The following is a 23,202-nucleotide window of genomic DNA, read 5'->3' as shown; positions in this document are numbered from 1 at the left end:
ATTTAAAGACAAAGTGTGGAGAAGCCCTTCTGGCCCAACGAGCCATATTACCCAGCAACCCATCTATTAACACTAGCCTAATCACAAGACAATTCACAGTGACCAATTTACCTGTTAACCAGTACGTCTTTGGACTGTGTGAAGAAACCCACATGGTCACAGGGAGAACATAAAAACTTCATACAGATGGCAGCGGGATTGAACTCTGCATTGCTCCAAACTGTAGAAGTGTCGCACTAACCGCTACGCTGTGGTGGTACCAAACATGGAAGTGGGCCATCGATCTTGCATTGACCATATTGGAAATAATAACTCCTCCATTATAATGCCATTTTTATTCTACCACTGATGGACACAGGGAGGATGTTCAAACTCCACTGCACTGCCCAAAATTTCATGTCAGAAGTGGGATTTGAACCCACGCCTCCATTTGGAGACCAGAACACCCACTTTATTACAGAAGGACTTTATTCCTTGAGTCTGGCGCCTTAGACCACTCGGCCATCCTGACATGACTTGCTATCCACCTCCCTCACTGAAATGGCTTCCTCTGCTAGAGAATTAGATCGTGCAGTCATACCTCATGTTGTTTTTCTTCCTTCCTTACGCTGTTTGCTTACTCAAATTCAGACATATTCACGTCACTGTAAAAATTCTGCATCTTCAACATCTGTCCTACAGTGACACCCCTGTTTGGATAGGGAATTGCAGCAGCACCACTGGTGTGGGATTTCTGCCGCAAATTCTTCAAAATATAACTTTGGTGGATGTTTGACAAACTTATGAAGAGGCAACACCATACATTTCTCTGAAGATTAGACCATAAAATACCAGAGCAGAATTATGCCATTTGGCCCATCAATGTCTGCTCTGCCATTCAATCATAGCTGTTTTATTATCCCCCTCAACCTCATTTTCCTGCCTTCTACTCATAACCTTTGATGTCCTGACTAATCAAGAACCTATCAACCTCTGGTTTAAATATACCCAATGACTTGGTCTCCACAGCCATCTGTGGCAATGAATTCTACAGATTTAGCACACTCTAGCTAAAGAAATTCCTCCTCATCTCTGTTGTCACCTTGTCACCTCTAAACTATGTTTAGAGCCCCGCTCTACTCACTTTACACTTATGACTGTGCAGCTGAGCACAGCTCTGCCATCTTTAAGCAACACTCACAATGCACTGGAGGAACTCAGCGGGTCGGGCAGCATCTGTGGAAACGAACAGTCAACGTTTCGGGCCGAGACCCTCTGTCAGGACTGAAAAGGGAGGGGGCAGGGGCCCTATAAAGAAGGTGGGGGGAGGGTGGGAAGGAGAAGGCTGGTACGTGCCAGGTGAAAAAGCAGTAAGGGGAAAGATCAAGGGGTGGGGCAGGGAAAGCAGGTGAGGCAACACTTCACTTGTGAGTCTGTTGGGGTCATCTATTGCATCCGGTGCTCCCGGTGCAGCCTCCTCTATATTGGTGAGACCCAATGCAGATTGGAGGACCACTTCGTCGAGCACCTCCGCTCCGTCCGCCACAACGGACAGGATCTCCCGGTTGCCACCCACTTCAACTCTGCTTCACATTCCCATTCGGATATGTCCATATATGGCCTCCCCTACTGCCATGATGAGGCTAAACTCAGGTTGGAGGAGCAACACCTCATATACCGTCTGGGTAGTCTCCGGACCCTTAGCATGAACATTGAATTCTCCAACTTCTGGTAATTCCCTCCCCCATCCTAGTTTCACTCTGCCCCCTCCTCCAGTTGCCTATCACCTCCCTTATGGTTCTGCCTCCTTCTACTACCCATTGTGCTTTCCCGTATTCCTTCTTCACCTTTCCTGCCTATCACCTCCCTGCCTCCCCTCCCCCACCCCTTTATCTTTCCCCTTACTGGTTTTTCACCTGGAACCTACCAGCCTTCTCCTTCCCACCCTCCCCCCACCTTCTTTATAGGGCCTCTGCCCCTTCCCTCTACTGTCCTGACGAAGGGTCTCGGCCCAAAACGTTGACTGTTCATTTCCACGGATGCTGCCCGACCTGCTGAGTTCCTCCAGTGTGTTGTACGTGTTGCTTTGACCCCAGCATCTGCAGAGTATTTTGTGTCTGCCATCTTTAAGTTTGCTAATGATACCACTGCTGTAGGCCGAATCAAAGGTGGTGACCTTTGAAAATGATACCTGGATTAAATGACTTGTCATATGAAGAGCATTTGATGTCTCTGGGAGTGTATTTACTGGAATTCAGAAGAATGAGGGGTGACCTCATAGAAACCTATCAAATGGTGAAAGGCCTCAATAGAGTGGATGTGGAGAGGATGTTTCCTATGGTGGGAGAGTCTAAGACCAGAGGACACAGCCTCAGAATAGACAGGAGTCCTTTTAGAACGAAGATGAGGAATTACTTTAGCCAGAAAGTGGTGAATCTAATGAATCCTTTGTCACAGGGAGATGTGGAGGCCAAATCTCTATGTATATTTAATGCAGAGGTTGATAGATTATTAATTAGTCAGGGCATGAAGCAATACATTGGGGGCAGGGTAGGCAGGAGATAGTGGCAGAGAGGAAAAATGGCTCAGCCATGATAAAATGGTGGAGCAGACTCAATGGGCCAAATGGTCTAATTCTGCTTCTATATCTTACCGTCTTATGGTGACAAATCAGCATGTAGGAGGGAAATTAAAAATCTGGCTGAGTGGTGTCACAACAACAACTCCTTACTCAATGTCAGCAAGACCAAGGAGCTGATCATTAGTTCAGGAGCAGGAAACCGGAGGTCCATGAGCCTATCCTCTTCAGAGGATCAGAGTCGGAGGGGGTCAGCAACTTTAAATTCCTTGGTGTTGTCATGTTAGAGGACCTCCCCTGGGCCCAGCACATAAGTGCAATTACGAAGAAAGCATGCAGCGTCTCTACATCCTTAGGAGTTTGTGAAGATTTTGAATGACATCTAAAAATTTGACAAACTTCTATAGATGTGTTGTGGAGAGTGACTCCTATTGACTGGCTGCATCACAGTCTGGTATGGAAACACCAAAGCTTTTGAATGGAAAATCCTACAAAAATAGTGGATACAGCCTAGTCCATCACAGGTAAAGTTCTCCCACAATTCAGCACATCTACTCGGATCGTTGTTGTAGAAAAGCAGCATCCATCATCAAGGACTTCTAACATCCAGGCCATGCTCTCTTCTTGCTGCTGCCATCAGGAAAAAAGGTACAGGAGCCTCAGGACTCACACCATCAGGTTCAGAAACAGTTATTAGCCCCCAACCATCAGGCTCTTGAACCAAAGTGGATAACTTCACTCAACTTCACTTGCCCATCATTGAAATGTCCTCATTTTCAAGGTCTCTTCATCTCATATTCTTGATATTTGTTGCTTATTTATTTATTTATTTATTATTCCTCATTATGTATTTCCCCAGTTTGTTGCCTTTTGCACAATTGCTGAGCATCCAAATTGGTGCGGTCTTTCATTATGTCTATCATGGATTTATTGAGTATGCCCACAAGAAAATGAATCTCAAGGTTGTATACAGTGACATACATGTACTTCGATAAAACATTTACCCTGAATTTCTAAAGGATCATCGCTCTATTCTGAGGCTTTGCCCACATCCTAGAACTCCTTCCTCCCCCCCACCAACTATAGGAAACTCTTATCTAGGCCATTCAATATCCACCCCCCAACCCTGCTCATTCTTCTAAACTCCAGTGAGTACTAGCCCAGAGCTATCAAATGCTCCTCATATGTTAACCCTTTCATTCCCTGGATCATTCTCATGAATCTCTGAACCCTCTCCAATGCCAGCACATCCTTTCTTAGTTCAGTGGGTCAAAACTTCTCACAACATTCAGTGTGTTCTGACCAGTTCCTTACAATACCTTATAAACTCGATGCCTTTTGACTCATACCGGAGAATGAGGAGGGGATAAGACAGGAGCTCCAGGCTCTCGGCTGCAGGAGACAGGTAACTGGGTGACCGTCAGAAGGGGAAGCGTACAGCCAGTGCAGAGTACACCTGTGGCTAAGTATACAACTTTAGATACAATTTGCTTTTTTGAAAGTTCCAGAGAAGGTTCCAAGCTGACCTAACAATGACACAATAGCAGGACTGCTACCTGCAGGGTTGCTAACATAAAGTAAGAGGACATCAGCATATAGGGATACACGGTGTTCCATGTCCTCTCTCCTAACACCTTGAAATAATGTAGTTGACTTAAGTGTAATAAAAAGAGACTCAATTGCAATTGCAAAAAGAAGAGGGGACAATGGGCAGCCTTGGCGAGTGCCACGTGTTATTGGGAAACAGTCAGATTGTAAATAATTTGTCTGTATACATGCTACAGGCAAGTGATATAATAGCTTAACCCAGGCTACAAATATTCTGCCAAATCCAAATTTCTCTAAAACACTAAACAAGTATACCCACTCCACTCTATCAAATGCCTTCTCCGCGTCCAAGGAGATAACAACCTCCGGACTCCGAGAATCACTGGGTGAATAAACCACATCAGCCAGTCAACGGATATTAAAAAAAGAATGGCGATTTTTAATAAAACCTGTTTGATCACCTGAAATTATCTTGGGAAGGGGGCGTTCTAAACGGCACGTAAGCACTTTAGCCAAAATTTTCATATCCACATTCAAAAGTGAGATGGGGTGATATGATCCACATTGAGTCGGGTCCTTGTCCTTTTTAAGTAATGAAATAGCTGCCTGTGAAAGAGTAGGGGGTAAGGAACTGTTCTCCAAAGATTCCTGAAGCACTTCTAGAAGGACTGGTATGAGCGTATCTTTAAATTTCTTATAAAAGTCTATTGGACAACCATTAGGGCCTGGGGACTTACTACTCTGCAAAGCCATAATGGCATTATTAATCTCTTCCTGCCCAAGAGCCTGATCTAAATTCTCTACCTCCTCTGGTTCAAGAGTTGGTATTTCCAAATTATCTAAAAAACGTTCCATATCTGTTATATCTGAGGGAAACTCTGAGGTGTACAGAGAGGAATACAAAGTTGCAAAGATGTTATTAATCTCCTTTGGATTGCTTGTCAAGTTTTGGTGCGTGTCTCTTATCTGGGGAATAAGTGATGATGCAGCTTGACGTTTCAACTGATGAGCCATAAGCTGGCTCGCCTTGTCACTATATTCATAATAGAGGCCACGTGTCTTAAGAATTAATTGTTCTGATAGTTTAATCTTCTCTCTACAAACCTTCGCTTGCAAATCAGCCCAGCTTTTATATAATTCCGCAGTGGGTGCCTCAGAGTATTGCCTGTCCAGGTCCAAAATAGATTGCAGCAACACTTGCATTTCCTTCCTACGTTCTTTATTGGCATGTGAAGTATAAGATATTACTTGACCCCTCAACTAAGCTTTTAAAGTTTCCCAAAGTAGAGAATACAATACCGACTCAGTTTTGTTAGTCTCGAAGAATGTGTCAATGATAGCCGATATATAACTGTAAAATTTCTCATTGGAAAGCAAAAGGGGGTTAATTCTCCACAGAGGCTGTTCTCTAATGTTTAAAGGAAAACATAGGTCCAGTTTCACAGGCGAGTGATCAGATATAACTATAGCAGTGTATTCAATTTGTCTAATCATTGGTATCAAGGAGCTATCTATAAAGAAATAGTCTAGCCTGGAATAGGAGTGGTGAACATGAGAAAAGGAAGAGAATTGCTTAACTAATGGATTCAAAAATCTCCAAGGATCCATATAACCATTTTGTTGCATAAACATCAAGAAGGCCTTTGCCATACCAGAAAATGTTCCCCTAGGGCTAGACCTATCAAGCAGTGGGTCAATAGCACAGTTCAAATCTCCTGAAAAGATTAGCTGGTGTGTATTCAGGTTAGGTATAAATGACAAAACCTTAATTGCAAAGTGGACGTCATCCCAATTAGGGGCATAAACATTTACCAAAATGACAGGTATCTGAAAGAGAGATCCAGAGACTATAATAAAGTGACTATTAGGGTCACTGATACATCAGATGGTGTGAACTGCATTCTTTCGGTGATTAATATTGCCACCCCCCTGAACCTACTAATAAATCTGGAATGAAAAACCTGACTAATCTATGCTTTACGAAGTCTATTATGGTCTTCCGCTCTTAAACTTGTCTCTTGTAGGAATACTATATCTGCTTTTAATTGTTTCAGACGAGAGAAAACTTTAGCTCTTTTAACAGGACCATTCAGCCCCTTTACGTTCCAAGAAATAAACCTCACAGGATGGCCTCCATCAGCATCGCCCATGTTAGCCATATCAAGACACACAGGGCCTACAATCCAAAACAGTGTGAGGGCACAAGCTGCACACAATAACGCACAATGAAAAGAAAGTCTGGCCAATCCGTAACACACAAAAGAATAAACTGCCATGGTAATCCCCCAAAACACTCCCCCCATCCCTTTACACAAACAGCAAAAAAACCCAATTAACCCCGGAAACCTAGACCTGCCTCCCCAACTGAGGATGATTGCAGGCATTACCAAACAAAAAACTTCCAAAGTGTTCCCCATACAACCAAACTTTCAATTTAATCTAGGGTGGCTCCCTTGCTTAAAATTTATACCATCACTTATTCTACCTTTCATATATATATATAAAAGATAACACAGGTTAACCAAAGCATTAAAAAACTAGGAAACTAAACGCCAGAGATACAAATCCCAAATACTTACATTTTGCTGGTTGAAAGTTTTCATTAATCAGATTCTGCAGCATAGCAGTTTGACCCGATCGCGTTCCACAAATTAAACCGGAAAAAATGAACGAAGAAGTGGATTGCGAAAACTAATAGTTTGCCTCAGCAGGAGGCCCCTTCAATGCTGCATGAATAACCTAAAAGAAAGTAACTGCTCTTCCCGTTCTTATTCTCCCCAGCGCAAATGGAAAAACAATTTGGCCGACTCTGGTGTGTCGAAATAATGCTTTTTACCTTCATGCATGACCCGGAGCCGGGCAGGATACCAGAGGCCGAATCTGACCCCTTTCCCGTAAAGCAGGGATTTCACCTTCTTGAACGCTGCTCGTTTTCTCCTCAGCTCCGCACTAAAATCTTCATGAAAAAACACGCGGTGTCCGCGGAAATACAGCTCCTGCTTCCGTCTACTGATAACGCGTTGCTTATCTTGAAAGTAGTGAAAGAGAACCAGGAACGTTCTTGGTCTCGTTTGCTTGGCTCCAGAGACACCGGATGGTTTAAGCCCAACTCGGTGAGCACGAGAGGCCTTAGGAAGAAATTTGTCCCCAGCACTATGTAAAAAAACTCGGTCATAAATCTAACAGGGTCCAAACCTTCCAAATTTTCAGGAATGCCGACCACTCTTAAATTGGATCTCCGCGACCGATTTTCGAGGTCATTTAGCTTTCCCTTCAGAAATGCGGCGTCGGCGCTCACCAGTCGGTCACTGTAATCATTCGGGCCGTCTTCAACCTCATGAATGCATTCGTCGTGCAACTCATAACAAGACATAATTTGTTCCATGGTAGCATTCACTGGTGATAAAGCACCTTCAAGTTCTCTTTTTAGAGCAGAATGCACCGCTTGCGTCATGTCAGTAAGAAGCACTAAACGAAGCCTCTTCAGGTCCAGGTCCAGCAGCGTGAAACGGCGCCATTACTGTAACATCAGCCTTCTTGCTCGAGGCTTCGCTATCTTTTTCCCCAGTTTTACTTCGAAGGTACATTGTATTTGCCATTTCAGAGTCCAGCAACGTCCCGGGTTGTTCACAATGTTAAATATTCAGTTATCTCGAACATACGGCAAAGATAAACAGGTAGATTTTCAATAAAAATCGGGAGCCACACTCATACGCACCCACTCACTCCATGCTCAACCCGGAAGTCAACTTTAGATACAATTGAGGGGTATGACCTACCATGGGGAGCCACAGTGACCGAGTTCGGTGCTATGGCTCAGAAGAGAAGAGAGGTGAAGAGGACGACAACGTTGATAGGAGATTCCTTAGTCAGAGGAATAGAGACGAGGTTCTGTGGACACTAGAGACATCCGGACGATATGTTGACTCCCTGGTGCCAGGATCAGGGATGTCTCAGATTGTGTCCATGGCATTCTCAAGGGCAAGGATGAGCAGCCAGAAGTCTTAGTACATACTGGCACCAATGGCACAGGTAGACAGGGTGAGGAGGTCCTGAAGAGAGATTTTGGGGAGCTGGGTAGAAAGCTGAGAAACAGGACCTCCAGCGCATAATCTCTGGATTGCTGCATGTAGAACATAGAATAGTACAGCAGAGTACAGGCCCTTCGGCCCACAATGTTGTGCCGACCCTCAAACCCTGCCTCCCATATAAGCCCCCACCTTAGATTCCTCCTACCTGTCAAGTAGTCTCTTAAACTTCACTAGTGTATCTGCCTCCACCACGGACTCAGGCAGTGCATTCCACGCACCAACCACTCTCTGAGTAAAAAACCTTCCTCTAATATCCCCCTTGAACTTCCCACCCCTTACCTTAAAGCCATGTCCTCTTGTATTGAGCAGTGGTGCCCTGGGGAAGAGGCGCTGGCTATCCCCTCTATCTATTCCTCTCATTTTCTTGTACACCTCTATTATGTCTCCTCTCATTCTCCTTCTCTCCAAAGAGTAAAGCCCTAGCTCCCTTAATCTCTGATCATAATGCATACTTTCTAAACCAGGCAGCATCCTGGTAAATCTCCTCTGTACCCTTTCCAATGCTTCCACATCCTTCCTATAGTGAGGTGACCAGAACTAGACACAGTACTCCAAGTGTGGCCTAACCAGAGTTTTATAGAGCTGCATCATTACATCGCGACTCTTAAACTCTATCCCTCAACTTTATGAAAGCTAACACCCCATAAGCTTTCTTTACTACCCTATCCACCTGTGAGGCAACTTTCAGGGATCTGCGGACATGTACCCCAAGATCCCTCTGCTCCTCCACACTACCAAGAATCCTGCCTTTTACTTTGTACTCTGCTTGGAGTTTGTCCTTCCAAAGTGTACCACCTCACACTTCTCCGGGTTGAACTCCATCTGCTACTTCTCAGCCCACTTCTGCATCCTATCAATGTCTCTTTGCAAACTTTGACAATCCTCTACACTATCTACAACACCACCAACCTTTGTGTCGTCTGCAAACTTGCCAACCCACCCTTCTACCCCAACATCCTGGTCGTCAATAAAAATCACGAAAAGTAGAGGTCCCAGAACAGATCCTTGTGGGACACCACTAGTCACAATCCTCCAATCTGAATGTACTCCCTCCACCACCACCCTCTGCCTTCTGCAGGCAAGCCAATTCTGAATCCACCTGGCCAAACTTCCCTGGATCCCATGCCTTCTAATTTTCTGAATAAGCCTACCATGTGGAACCTTGTCAAATGCCTGACTAAAATCCATATTTAGATCACATCCACTGCACTACCCTCATCTATATGCCTGGTCACCTCCTCAAAGAACTCTATCAGGCTTGTTAGACACGATCTGCCCTTCACAAAGCCATGCTGACTGTCCCTGAACAGACCATGATTCTCTAAATGCCTATAGATCCTATCTCTAAGAATCTTTTCCAACAGCTTTCCCACCACAGTGGTAAGGCTTACTGGTCTATAATTACCCGGACTATCCCTACTACCTTTTTTGAACAAGGGAACAACATTCGCCTCCCTCCAATCCTCCGGTACCATTCCCGAGGACATAAAGATCCTAGCCAGAGGCTCAGCAATCTCTTCTCTCGCCTCGTGGAGCAACCTGGGGAATATTCCGTCAGGCCCCGGGGACTTATCTGTCCTAATGTACTTTAACAACTCCAACACCTCCTCTCCCTTAATATCAACATGCTCCAGAACATCAACCTCACTCATATTGTCCTCACCATCAAGTTCCCTCTCATTGGTGAATACCGAAGAGAAGTATTCATTGAGGACCTCGCTCACTTCCACAGCCTCCAGGCACATCTTCCCACCTTTATCTCTAATCGGTCCTACCTTCACTCCTGTCATCCTTTTTTTCTTCACATAATTGAAGAATGCCTTGGGGTTTTCCTTTACCCTACTCGTCAAGGCCTTCTCATGCCCCCTTCTTGCTCTTCTCAGCCCCTTCTTAAGCTCCTTTCTTGCTTGCCTATATTCCTCAATAGACCCATCTGATCCTTGCTTCCTAAACCTCATGTATGCTGCCTTCTTCCTCCTGACTAGATTTTCCACCTCACTTGTCACCCATGGTTCCTTCACCCTACCATTCTTTATCTTCCTCACCGGGACAAATTTATCCCTTACATCCCGCAAGAGATCTCTAAACATCGACCACGTGTCCATAGTACATTTCCCTGCAAAAACATCATCCCAATTCACACCTGCAAGTTCTAGCCTTATAGCCTCATAATTTGCCCTTCCCCAATTAAAAATTTTCCTGTCCTCTTTGATTCCATCCTTTTCCATGATAATTATAAAGAGCGGTGGTCACTGTCCCCCAGATGCTCACCCACTGAGAGATCTGTGACCTGACCCGGTTCATTACCTAGTACTTGATCTAGTATGGCATTCCCCCTGGTTGGCCTGTCCACATACTGTGACAGGAATCCATCCTGGACACACTTAACAAATTCTGCCCCATCTAAACCCTTGGAACGAATCAGGTGCCAATCAATATTAGGGAAGTTAAAGTCACCCATGATAACAACCCTGTTATTTTTGCACCTTTCCAAAATCTGCCTCCCAATCTGCTCCTCTGTATCTCTGCTGCTACCAGGGGACCTATAGAATACCCCCAGTAGAGTAACTGTGCCACGTGCCAGTGAGGGTAAGAAAAGGATGATTTGGCAGGTGAATGTGTGGCTGAGGAACTGGTGCAGAGGGGCAGGGGTTCAGATCTATGGATCATTCAGATCTCTTCTGGGGAAGGTACCTGTATAAAAGCAACAGGCTACACTGGAATCCAAGGGGGTCCAATATCATTGCGGGCAGGTTGGCTAGAGTTGTTCGGGTGGGTTTAAGCTAATTTGGCAATGGATGAGAACTGGGGTGACAGTGCTGAAGATAAGATAGTTGTTTTACAAAAGAGGCAATGTGTAGTGAGACACATAGCAAGGAGAAGCTGATGATAGGGCAAAATTGCAGTCAACAGGATGAGATCCAATGTAAAAGGCAGACAAAATCAAAAAGGGTGAATACGGGACTGAAGGTGTTATATTTGAATGTGCACAGTATACAGAAAAAGGTAGATGAACTTGTAGCAGTTACAGATTGGCATGTATGATGTTGGAAGCATCACTGAATCATGACTGAAAGAAGATGATACCTCGGAGATGATTCTGGCAGGTAAAGTTGAGGAAAATCCCAAGTGGTTCTGGAAGTCCTCCATTGATCAGGGTCAACCACGGATGTTGGTCCCAGCTGTCTACGTCAGGGGTCACTGACCTCTTTTGCACCGCGGACCGGCTTAATATTGACAATATTCTTGCGGACCGGCTGACGGGGCGGGGGGGGGGCGGTGTTAATCACGACCAGAATATAGGTGATAAGTCAACTATAAATCACTTATAAGTGGCTAATACACTCAACTTCGTTTCTAAAAGGGTTTATCTAATAAATTTAATATTAAACACACAGCACATATTTTCCCCCCATGAATATAGTGATAAGTCAATTATAAGTCACTTATAAGTCAATAGCATCATAACATTTTAAGCAGCGCACATTAAAGTTGCTGGTGAATGCAGCAGGCCAGGCAGCATCTCTAGGAAGAGGTACAGTCAACATTTCGGGCCGAGACCCTTCCTCAGGATTAACTGAAAGAAAAGCTAGTAAGAGATTTGAAAGTGGGTAGACTGGCATTCAGGAGCAACCTCTTTGACTCGGGTAGTGAAATCAGACAGCCATCCAGTCATTGCTGCAGCCCTGTCTGTGTATATTCCAAAACAGAATGACCAGTCCAGTTTGCCTGACATGTAGTCATTCAAAGACTTGGATAGTTCTGCCCTAGTTGTGTTAGTGCACACAATATATCCTCGTGCACATCGTCTTGAAATATATATGGCACATAAACCAGCAGTATCGCCTTGTTGTCGACATCAGTAGACTCGTCGACCTGGATAGCATACCATGGTGACTCGTTAAGCCGTTCCAACAGCTGTGCTTCGATGTCCTCCGCTCCACACACGCAGCTGATGAATCCAAAGCAAAGAGGAGACCAATACAGTTTGACACCTACAGCGTCGCAGGAATTGCCAATCTGCATTGAACTCAGCTGCCTTAGGACTCCAGCTCCAGATTTTTTCTCCAGGTTCATTCCCAAAGACTTCCCCATAAGTAGGTGTAGCCTCAAGGCAGTGTAAGTTTGAGGTCACAGTTTTCCTTCTCCCAGGTGAGCAGCCAACAATGGCTGACGAGCCCCATCTGCCCGAAGTGATTGGTTTCAAGGCACCAGTAACCTTTTTCCTGTCAGTAGAAATGGTTCCACCAGGATTAGTAACTAAGCCACACGTGAACGCCAGGAGCTGGATTTTGATTGTCGGAGGCTACTTGAGACACACACTGTTGGGAGCATTTAATTAGTAGTGAGAGTTCATCCCCAGTACCATGCGTGTCCATAACAACCATAAGGAACCAAGTGGTCCTAGAGTTCTATTAAAAATAAAAGGATGGATAGGGACAGAGTAGGTTCCTTTGAAGATCAGCAGGACCACCTATATCTTGAGCCACAGAGGAGCGGTGGAATTTTTAATGAAAATTTTTCCTTGTTGTTTACTAAGGAGAAAATCAAGATTGACCGAGGTAAGAGCAACATCTGGTCTGAAATATAGATAAGAAGAAGAAATGCTGTTCTTGCTTGGATTTAATAGCTTAGATTTGGTGCAGAAAATGCAGTCTCTATAATGGAGAAATCAAATGAAGACTGAGAGTGTAATGCATCCAGCCCTTTAAGGCTGGTTCTACTGATCTACCTCTCCTCCATTTTTCTGCACTATCCCCATATCCTTTGATTTCCCTAATGTTGAGAATCTTTTTATTTTAAATTAACTCAAGTCTAAATCACCAAGGCCACTGAACTGGAGCATTCCATAGAGCTCAATGTAAATTTATTATCAAAGTACATATATGATACCATATACAACCATGATATTCATTTTCCTGTGGGAAATCTCAGCAAATCTATATAACAGCAACTGTAACAAGATCAACCAGAGTACAGGAGACAACAAACTGTGCAAATAAAAATATAAATAAATAGCAATAAATAACAAGAACATGAGATCGAATCCGTAAAGTGAGACCATTGGTTGTTGGAAACATCTCAATGATGGGGCATGAGTGTAGTTAGAAACATAGAAAACCTACAACACAGTACAGGCCCTTCGGCCCACAATGCTGTGCCGAACATCCACTTATTTCAGAAATTACCTAGGATTACCCATAGCCCTCAACTCCATGTACTTATCCAGGAGTCTCTTAAAAGACCCTATCGTATCTGCCTCCACCGGCAGCCCAATCCACGCACTCACCACACTCTGCATAAAAAACCTGCCCCTCACATTATCCCCTTTTGTTCAAGAGCCTGACGGTTGAGGGGTAATAATTGTTTTTGAACCTGGTGGTGCGAGTTCTGAGGCTCCTGTACCTCCTTCCTGGTGACAGCAGTGAGAAAAGAGCATGGCCTAGGTGGTGGGGATCTCTAATGATGGATGCTGCTTTCATACAAGTTTCATGCAGATGCGCTCAATGGCTGGGAGGGCTTTAGCCGTGGTGTACTGGGCCCAATCTCCCCTTTGTAGGATTTCACATTCAGAGGCATTGCTGTTTCCATACCAGGCCACGATTCACCCAGTCTGTGCAAATAACAGGGAAAGGAGAGATTAAGAATAGTGATTAGCTTTATTTGTCACATGTACAATGAAATATTGAAACATTAGGGAAATGTGCCGTTTGTGTCAATGATCAATAAAGTCTGACGATGTGCCGAGGGCAATCCATAAATGTTGCCAGTCTTCCGGCTCTGACGTTGCATGCCCATAACTTACCCGTAGCGTCCTTGGAATGTGGGAGCAAACTCACATGGTCACGGGGAAAACATACAAACTCCTTACAAACGGTGGCAGGAATTGACCCCCATCTTACAGCTGCCTCTCTATAACGTTATGCTAACCACTGCGCTACTGAGCCATGATACACTGTCCGACCTGCTGAGTTCCTCCAGCATTTTGTGTGTTGCTCAGGATTTCTAGCATCTGCAGAATCTCATGTCTCCAATTTGCACTACTGTTGTTTATTTTGTGGTGAGTTATGCATAATTTGAGGTGCATGGGATGTCCAGGGAGGGTTAGCACCTCTGGTGAAGGGGCTTGTCATGTCCATTCTGAGGTAGCTCATTCACCTTTGGGTCCCCACCAGACATTCAGCCCTCACCTGTGGCTCCAAGTAGCAGTTTACATGTGACAGCAGCCACAGCCCTGTATACTGCTTCATCAGGCAGGCTAAAGCACATGAGGGTAACCGGCAGCCTCATACCCCAGTGAGATAGGGACATTCCTGTCCCAGCACGTGAAGTTGGTTCCAACATACTGGGCGGATGAGATCTACAGTGAAATCTAACGACCAGGAAGGCAGTTCTGTAATGCTCTGTGTAAAGCAAAGGGAAAGATAAGACACAGAAGATTTCATGGGCATCTTTTGAAATCAAGGAGGACCCCAGTTTGTTCGTACTTGTTCGTACCACTGGACCTGGACTTCTGAGGATGAGAGAGTGGATCTGGCCCAGTGCAATGGCTTTTCCACTTTAAACTCTCCCACACAGATTTTCTGTCATCGCAGGACATGACGGAAAACCACTATGTATAATTTGTTTTATGCTTGAAGTGTATTTTGCTGCTCCTGCATAAAACTACAGTACATTTCATGCCATTTGTACCCTGGGTGTGTATACCCATGACAATAAAATTGAACTTGTTACCTTGTGTGAGAAAATGAAGAAAGGATCACTGCTTAAAAATAAGGGAGAGCAGAGATTTTTTTTAGTGGCACGCAAGTATCTAGTGGTGAAAATATTCAAATAATCTGCTTCAGAGGTAAAGAGACAAAGGAGAGAACGATGGAGAGAGGAAGAGAGGTATTGTTGATAAGCAACTGGGTGAAAAGTTCTTCTGTCAGCTGGAAATGTGGAGTAGTGGTTACAGCCAGCAATGATCTTTGTCTAATGACAGAGTAAGCTGGAGTTTAAGTGGCCACCCCTTCTCCTAATGCATTTGCTCGTGCTGATGGAAGTAGGTACTTGTGTAAAAAGATTTAGCAGGATAAATCTGATTGATATTCTGTGGCATATCAATTTCATTAAAACCCATGTTTACAAGTTGTAATTTTTGAAACTGACTGGGAAAAACTAAGTCAGAGGTTAAATAAATACACCTTGTACTTGTTTATGAACACGTTTGCATTCAAACTACAAAGGTCAAACTAATAAAGCTGACTTCCCCAGACTGTCATGTGGATTAACACAGTAATTAGGTGAGAGGTCAGACACTGCAATTTTCAACAGTGTACATACATTTTATTAGTTGGCAAAGAATGGAAATCTCTGCAAATAACTGAGAACTATGGAGATGAAGGACATGTGGCTCTTCATCAGCCGATTTTGTTCACCTATCTCAACATTCAAGAGAAAGTTTATTTGCTCCCTGGAATTGGGTTATTATTGTCACATGCTACATACAGTCTTGCATGACCTGTTCGATGTGTGCAAGAGGCATAGATCAAGTTTATTTATTTTATTTAGTGACAGTGCAGAAAAGGCTTTTCTGGCCCAACAAGCCACAGCACCCAGCAATCTTCCGATTTAATCTCAGCCTAATCATGGGACAATTCACAATGACCAATTAACAGACTAACCAGTATGTCTTTGGACTGTGAGCACCTGGAGGAAACCCACCCAGTCACAGGGAGAGCGTACAAACTTCCTATAGACAGCATCAGAATTGAACTCCGAACTCCAAAGGCCCAAGCTGTAATACCATCACACTAGCTGCCATGCTACCATGGCACCCTGGCAGATTTACAATGTTTGCACATTTATGCTTTTCATTTTTAGCCTCATGTTTCATTGCATGGCCTCAGACTTGTTTTCCAGCACTGATTCCATCAGTAAAGTTCATTTTGAACTCAGATTGCGCAGTGGGCTAGTCATCACTGACCATTTGCAGAGATCGGCACACCTACCCTCTTTAAAGTTCCCTTTCCCTACTAATCAATGCCCCGTCAAGGCATAGACAACTTTAACTAAAAGAACAGCTGATACTTGACACATAGCCCAGGTTGCCTTCCCCTCTCCTAAAGTTTGTATTTAAAATGTGAGAGCTAGCTAACAATAAAGGATATCAGTTCTTCCCTTCCCGCTTCGGATTTCTGAACAGCCCATAAACTGATCCTTATGTTTTAGCACTATTGATTTATTTTGTAATTTTTAACTGCACCGCTCCTGAAAAAAACAAAAGTCACGCCGAGTTACTGATAGTAAGCCTGAGTGTGATCTAGTTAACTGAAGAAAGTGAACACACTTGTCCCATCGCCAGAACTGACTTAAATCACCTCGGGCTCCACACGGCCCGATCATATAAGGAAAATGACCACGTTCACTTGGGCATGGATTCTAACCTCAAACACTTCCCCATTTCAGTATGAATCCATTTCTTCATCGAGAAGCATTGACTCGGCTTCTCTCAGGTAACGAACCACATTTAGAAAGTTCCTCCCCAGACCTTGACCTACCTATCCTCCGCCCGCGACCAAAACCTCCACCCGCTGACAGTGAGCATGCGCAGAAAAGGCGACAGTAAGCACCCACCCCTTTTGGCCGCTTTCTATTGGTTATTTTCTATGTCAATCAACACCTCCACCCAATTGTCTATCAAAACAGCTGCGCAGGTGAGTAAACGCCTTATCTATTGGTTGGTGTGGGTGTCAAGCAATAAGTACGTAGGGCTATCGTTCTCCGTTGGCGGGTAGTCATTTCAACAAGTTGGAACTTTCGTCAAAAAACGTTTACGTAAAAATCAACTGAGTTAATCATTAATTGTCTTCAAATATATGCATTGCATTTTCTAAATCTGTTTTTGTACTGTAATGATTTATTTACGGTCGTGAAACACAAGCAAATTGAATGTGGTGCCTGGAGTGAAAGACTTGCTGTGAAGACTGAGCTGGAAGTCGCAGTAAGATGTCTCTGCTGAGAGGTGTGTTAGTCTCTCTAAATATCTTCTCTAAACCTCTAACTACTTGTTCAGTGTTGAATAAGCAAAATAATCCACTCTTTGATGTATAAGATAGTAGCCTGGACAACATTTGACAGGGCTGAGTTAGCACTGGGTGTAAGCCTTGAACTTTGAAATGCCCTGTTCTCCATACAAACTTAGGTGCGCAGGGTGAACACATTGGAATTTAAATCTAACCAATTTGTTGTTTAGCGACAGCAATTCAGTGCAAACATAACATTTACTTTCAGTTCCAAAACCTAAGGAATAAGGCAAAATCGGCTCATGGACCGCTCGGAAATATGACGCAGTTGCAAAGTTATTTATTATCCGTGTGTATTCTTACGAGAAATTTCATTTTTTTTATGTGTGGCGGCAGCTCTTCGCAAAATCATAAAATTTCTACAAATTGTAAAATAAATAAATAGTGAAAAAAGAACACCACAATTTATCCTCATTTCTCTATATTTCCTGCTAATCATTTATTTTCTTTTATATTGCCCGGTTTGTTGTCTTTTGCACATTGATTGTCCACTCTGTTGAGTGCAATTTTTTTTTATTGATTCTATTATGGTTATTGGATTTATTCAGTATATCTGCAAGAAAACGAATCTCAGGGTTGTATTTGGTGACATATATGTACTTTGATAATAAAGTTACTTTGAACTTTTATAAAAGAAATAATGGGGATTTAAAGTCTGCAGAGATTGGGATGCTTTTGACAGTTTGCCCATGGTTGGGTATTAGGAGTCATGTCTGAAACGTTTGAAGATGCTGTGGTTGGACAGAGTGACTCACTGAAAGGCGGACGATTGTACTGCATAGTCAGGAGAGAAGGTATTAAGCAAAGCAAGGGTAGTCGGCAAGGACGCATGCAAGAGGGGCTTTGCAAAGTAAATAGGACTTCGTAAAACAACTATGTTGGAAAGAGAACAATCTGCCTGTCAAGTTATTTATCAGATTAATTGGGAATCTGAAATATAAAAATCAAAAATCTGTATATACTGAATAGAACAGTTGGTGATTCAGAATCGGGCTTAATGTCACTGGCATATGTCTTGTGGCAACAGTACATTACAATCGACAGCTAAGAAGTTATAAGTAACAATAGGAAATGTATTTTAAATTTTTAAATTAAGTATTGCAAAAACAGAGCAAAACAAAGAAAAAAATGTGAGGTAGTGTACATGGATTTATTGTCTATTCAGAAATCTGATGGCAGAGGGGAAGAAACTGTTCCTGAAATGTTGAGTGTGTGTCTTCAGGCTCCTGTACCTCCTTCCTGGTGGTAGCGATGTGACCAGGGCATGTCTTGGGTGATGGGGGCCCTTAATAATGGTGCTGCTTTTTTTTTTTTTTTTGAGGCATTGCCTTGAAGGTGTCCTTGATGTGGGGGAGGCTAGTGCCCATGATGGAGCTGGCTGTGATTGCTTTTTCCAATCCTGTGCAGTTGCCCTTCCATTCCAGAAAGGTTGCAGCCAGTTAGAATGTTCTCCACGGTACATCTGTAGTAATGTGTGTCTGGGGAGAGAAAGAAAAGCAATTTAATTTGTTCCTCTGTTTCTGCTTGGTCTATGCTCCATAAATATTTCTGGAAGAATTCAATGCTCCTAGAAACTTCTGTTTACAATCTCACTTTTCCAAACTCTGGTTTTTTGATTTTAAATCAGGAAGTTCTGAAAATTACCATGTGAAGCAGTATTTGTGGACAGGGGAAAATAATGTTTCTGTTTTATGTACAGAAGAGCAAATTAATTCCCCTTTCTTTCACACATAGTCCTACAGGATATTTCTTCAATCAGTTTCACTACCGCCCTGTCCTGAACCAGCTGCAGTACAAAAACAAAACACGGAAATCCACACATCATTTCCAGTTCATTTACAAACCTGAGAGAATCTGCAGATGCTGGAAATCCAAGCAATACACACGGAATGCTGGAGGAACTCAGCAGGCCAGGCAGCATCTATGGAAAAGAGTACTTTTTTTTTCTATAGCTGCTGTCTGGCCTGCTAAGTTCCTCCAGCGTTTTGTGTGTTTCCCGGTTCATTTACCAATTCTTTTGATTTGTTTACACATTGGGTGTCTCGGTAGCCTAGTTGTTACTGTAATGCTATTACAGTTTCAGAGTTCAGTTTCGGCGCTATTCTGCGAGGAGTCTCTCTATGTCCTCCCTGTGGGTTTTCCTGAGGTACTCCAGTTTCCTTTCATAGACCAAAGATGTATGGGGTAGGCTAATTGGTCATTGCTAATTGTCCTGTGATTAGGTTAGGGTTTGTCACGGGTTGCTGAGTGGTGTGGCGTGAAGGCCATGCCCCGCGCTGTATCGTTAAATATAAATAAATAATTTCTTGCAACACTTTTTTTCCCCACTGGAGGCGTAGGAGTCTCAGACCCCTCCCCACCTGGGACACTTCAACCATCACCTCACTTTATTTCAACTGAAATGTTCCCACAATGGCCTCACTTTCAAGGACTCTTCATCTCATGTTCTCGATATTTATTGCTTACTTATTACTTTTTTCATTTACATTTGTTGTCTTTTACACATTGGCTGTTTGTCTGTCCTGTTGGATACGGTCTTTCATTGATTCTGTTGTGGTTCTTGGATTTATTGAGTATGTCCACAAGAAACAAATTTCAGGCTTGTATGTGGTGACATATTTGTACTTTGATAATAAATTTACTTAGAACTTAAACTCCTTTTCCGATGGGAATGATCCTGAAATCTAATCTGTTTATACCTTCATGATTTTAAGCTCTGTCAGTTACCCATGCAACCGACACTCTCAGGAGAACATGTCCAGATTCCCTAGTCTTTTGCCATGACTGAACTACCACTTCACTGAAGTTTCTAGTTAAATCTCCTCTGTACTCTCTACAAAGACATCATATCTCTTGGGCCAGAACAGATTACACAATATTCTGTCCTATGTTTCTATTTATAAGTTCTCAGCAGTTTAAGAAACTCTTTTCCTTACTACTTACAATGAGCTATATATATATATATATATATATATATAATATAAAAGTTGCATAAGAAATATTAAGAACAAGGACATATATATATGTGTGTGTATATATATACATATATCCTTGTTCTTAATATTTCTTGTGCAACTTTTAAATTTGTCTTTTCTAATTTATATTGCCACAGCCCCTTCAGTCTTCAGGACACGTTTTTTAATATAGCATTTCTTCAATTTAATCGTCAACTTAATTTCAGAAAGAAATTTTGAAAGTGTTGTTATTGTTTTTAAGGATGCCTATCATAAACATACACTGTGTTCTCACTATATGTTCTCAGGAAAGCACACAACAGAATGTGTAACTCATTTCTTAGCAAGGTTCAGTATCTCTTATCTGAAATGCTTGAGGCTAGAAGTGTTGATGTTTTGGATTTTTTTCAGGTTTGGAATATTAAATATACTTTATTTATTCTTCATTGTCACCAAACAACTGATACTAGAACGTACAATCATCATAGCGATATTTGATTCTGCGCTTCCCGCTCCCTGGATTGCAATGATATAATTGGGAATTATAGACCAGTGAGTCTCAAATCATCGTTCAGGAAAACTGTTGGAGAAGGTTCTTGGAGACAGGATTTATGACTTAGTCCGATTAAGGATAGTCAGCAAGTCGTATTTCACAAGCCTGATTGAATTTTTTGAGGATGTGACAAAGCACTTTGGTGAAGGTGGTGTAGTGGGTGTGGTGATAATGGATTCTAGTAAGGTATTCGACAAGGTGCCCCGTAGTTGGCTTGTTCAGAAAGTCAGGAGGAATGGGATTCAGGGAAATGAGGCTGCATGGATTCGAATTTGGCTTGTTGCCAACAGATGGCACAGTGTGGTTGTAGATGGAGAGTATTCTGCCTGGAGGTCGGTGACCAGTGGTGTTCCACAGGGCCCCCTACTCTTTGTGATTTTTATAGGTGACTTGGATGAGGAAGTGGAAGGTGGGTTAGTAAGTTTGCAGATGATACAAAGGTTGTTGGTGTTTTGATAGTGTTGGTTACAATAGGACATTAATAGGAAGCTGAACTGAGAAGTGGCAAATGGAGATGTGTGAAATGATAAAGTTTGGAAGATCAAACTTGAAGGCAGAATACAGAGTTAATGGCAGGATTCTTAGCAGTGTGCATGAACAGAGTGATCATGCGGTCCATGTCTTTGCTGACCATGCAACTTGTTATGGTGGTTGAGAAGACATGGTGTGTTGGTGGTCTTCATTAGTCGGTGGAATCAGTTCAAGAGCTGAGAGGTAACATTGCAGATCTATAAAACCTTGGCTAGGCCACACTTGGAATATTGTGTTCATTTCTGGTCCCCTCACATTATAAGGAGGATGTGAAAGCTTTAGGTTGCATAGGAGATTTATGTACAGTTAGGTGATAATATTCTTGAACTTGAACTCTAACTGCCCCTGCACAACATCCGTTAAATGGTCTTTTCTGCTCTCCTTGCTCTGTTGATAATTATCGAGTCTGTTCATATTTAAGTTTAATTATTGATGTTTGATTGCTCATAGCTATTTGCACTGTTGTCTTGTAAATTGTTGGTTGCTATTGTGTTGTCTGTTATGGTATTATTCTGTGTTTTATGCTTGGCACCGAACTACAATCAATTCTGGTATGTTTCACATACTGGCAAAAAAGTGATTCTGATTCTGGAATTCAAGAGAATGTAGGGTCATAGAACATAGAATAGTACAGCACAGTACAGGCCCTTCGGCCCACAATGTTGTGCCGACCCTCAAACCCTGCCTCCCATATAACCCCTCACCTTAAATTCCTCCATATACCTGTCTAGTAGTCTCTTAAACTTCACTAGTGTATCTGCCTCCACCGCTGACTCAGGCTTATTCAATGGCTTATTCTCAAAGATCAACAACACTTCTCTCGCACCCCCCCCCCCCATGCATTCATACTCATCATCCTCATTCCAACAATCAATTAATTGGGCCGTACGGGCTCTTTGGGCCAGAAGGGGGTGTTACCTTTCTGTAGCTACCTTTCTGTTACCTTTCTGTAGCTACCTTTTGTTACCTTTCTGTTTCCTAATAAGGGACAGCACAGCGGTTAGCGTAACGTTATTACAGCGCCAGTTACGGGTTGGTTCAATTCCCTCTGCTATCTGTCATGTTCTCCCCATGACCGCATGGGTTTCCTCCGGATGCTCCTGGTTCCTCCCAGAGTCCAAAGACGCACTGGCTAGTAGACGAATTGGTCACGTGGTATACTTGGCTGGTAGACGAATTGGTCACGTGGTATACTTGGCTGGTAGACGAATTGGTCACGTGGTATACTTGGCACCGGCACATTGAGCCGTAAGGACCTGTTACGCTGCTGTACCTCTAACTAAAGTGAACACAGAACATAGCAGAGTACAGCACAGAAACGGTCTCTTTGACCCACAATGTTGTGCCGAACCAATGAAATTAGTGAAAAAAAAGTCAGCTAATCTCTTCTACCTACACAATGTACATATCCTTTCATTTCCCACACATTCATGTCTATCATGTCATAATCATCTCTGAAAAGTCTCTCATGTTTCTGCCTCTACCACCAGCCCAGGCAGAGCATTCTAGGAACCCACCACTGTGTGAAAAAACTTGCCCCTCACATCTCCTCTGGACTTACCCCCTCACCTTAAATGCATGCCCTCTGATATTAGACATTCCAACCCTTGGAAAAATATTGCCTGTCTATCTATGCCTCTCATAGTCGTATAATGATAATACAAGATAATATAAATAATCGCTCAATGCAGGTTGGCACTTCCATTGTACCCTGGACAAAAGACTATCTGACTGAAAGACCACAGTTTGTGGCTTCAGAGCTGTGTGTCAGACATGGCTTTTAGCAGCACTGGAGCCCCACAGGGGACTGTATTGGCTTCCTTTCTGTTTACCCTGTATATCTTGGACATTTGATACAACCATGAGTCATGTCATCTGCAGAAATTCTCTGATGACTCAG

The 23,202-nt window shown here is 43.1% G+C and overlaps 1 protein-coding gene and 2 non-coding genes across 3 annotated transcripts in view; 1 reads left to right on the top strand and 2 right to left on the bottom strand.

Annotated features, from left to right (window-relative positions):
• Positions 1–397: 397 nt before the first annotated feature.
• trnal-caa (transfer RNA leucine (anticodon CAA)) lies at positions 398–511 on the bottom strand. The gene is made up of 2 exons: positions 474–511; positions 398–443 (listed from the first exon to the last, which is right to left on the bottom strand). It is a non-coding gene; the product is annotated as a tRNA-Leu (tRNA).
• A 15,568-nt stretch (positions 512–16,079) lies between these two features.
• Positions 16,080–16,167, bottom strand: LOC140195756 (small Cajal body-specific RNA 18). The gene has a single exon (XR_011885543.1).
• An 816-nt stretch (positions 16,168–16,983) lies between these two features.
• acaa2 (acetyl-CoA acyltransferase 2) overlaps positions 16,984–23,202 on the top strand; it is a 61,712-nt gene continuing 55,493 nt past the window's right edge. Inside the window, exon 1 of the mRNA XM_072252189.1 lies at positions 16,984–17,203. Coding sequence (XP_072108290.1) covers positions 17,188–17,203 — 16 coding nt within the window. The 5' untranslated portion in view covers positions 16,984–17,187. The remainder of the gene's footprint in view (positions 17,204–23,202) is intronic.

Source organism: Mobula birostris, chromosome 3 (assembly GCF_030028105.1).
Source record: "Mobula birostris isolate sMobBir1 chromosome 3, sMobBir1.hap1, whole genome shotgun sequence".
Lineage (NCBI taxonomy): Eukaryota > Metazoa > Chordata > Chondrichthyes > Myliobatiformes > Myliobatidae > Mobula > Mobula birostris.
Note: the sequence above shows the minus strand (reverse complement) of the source record. Positions and strands in the feature narration are given on the sequence as shown.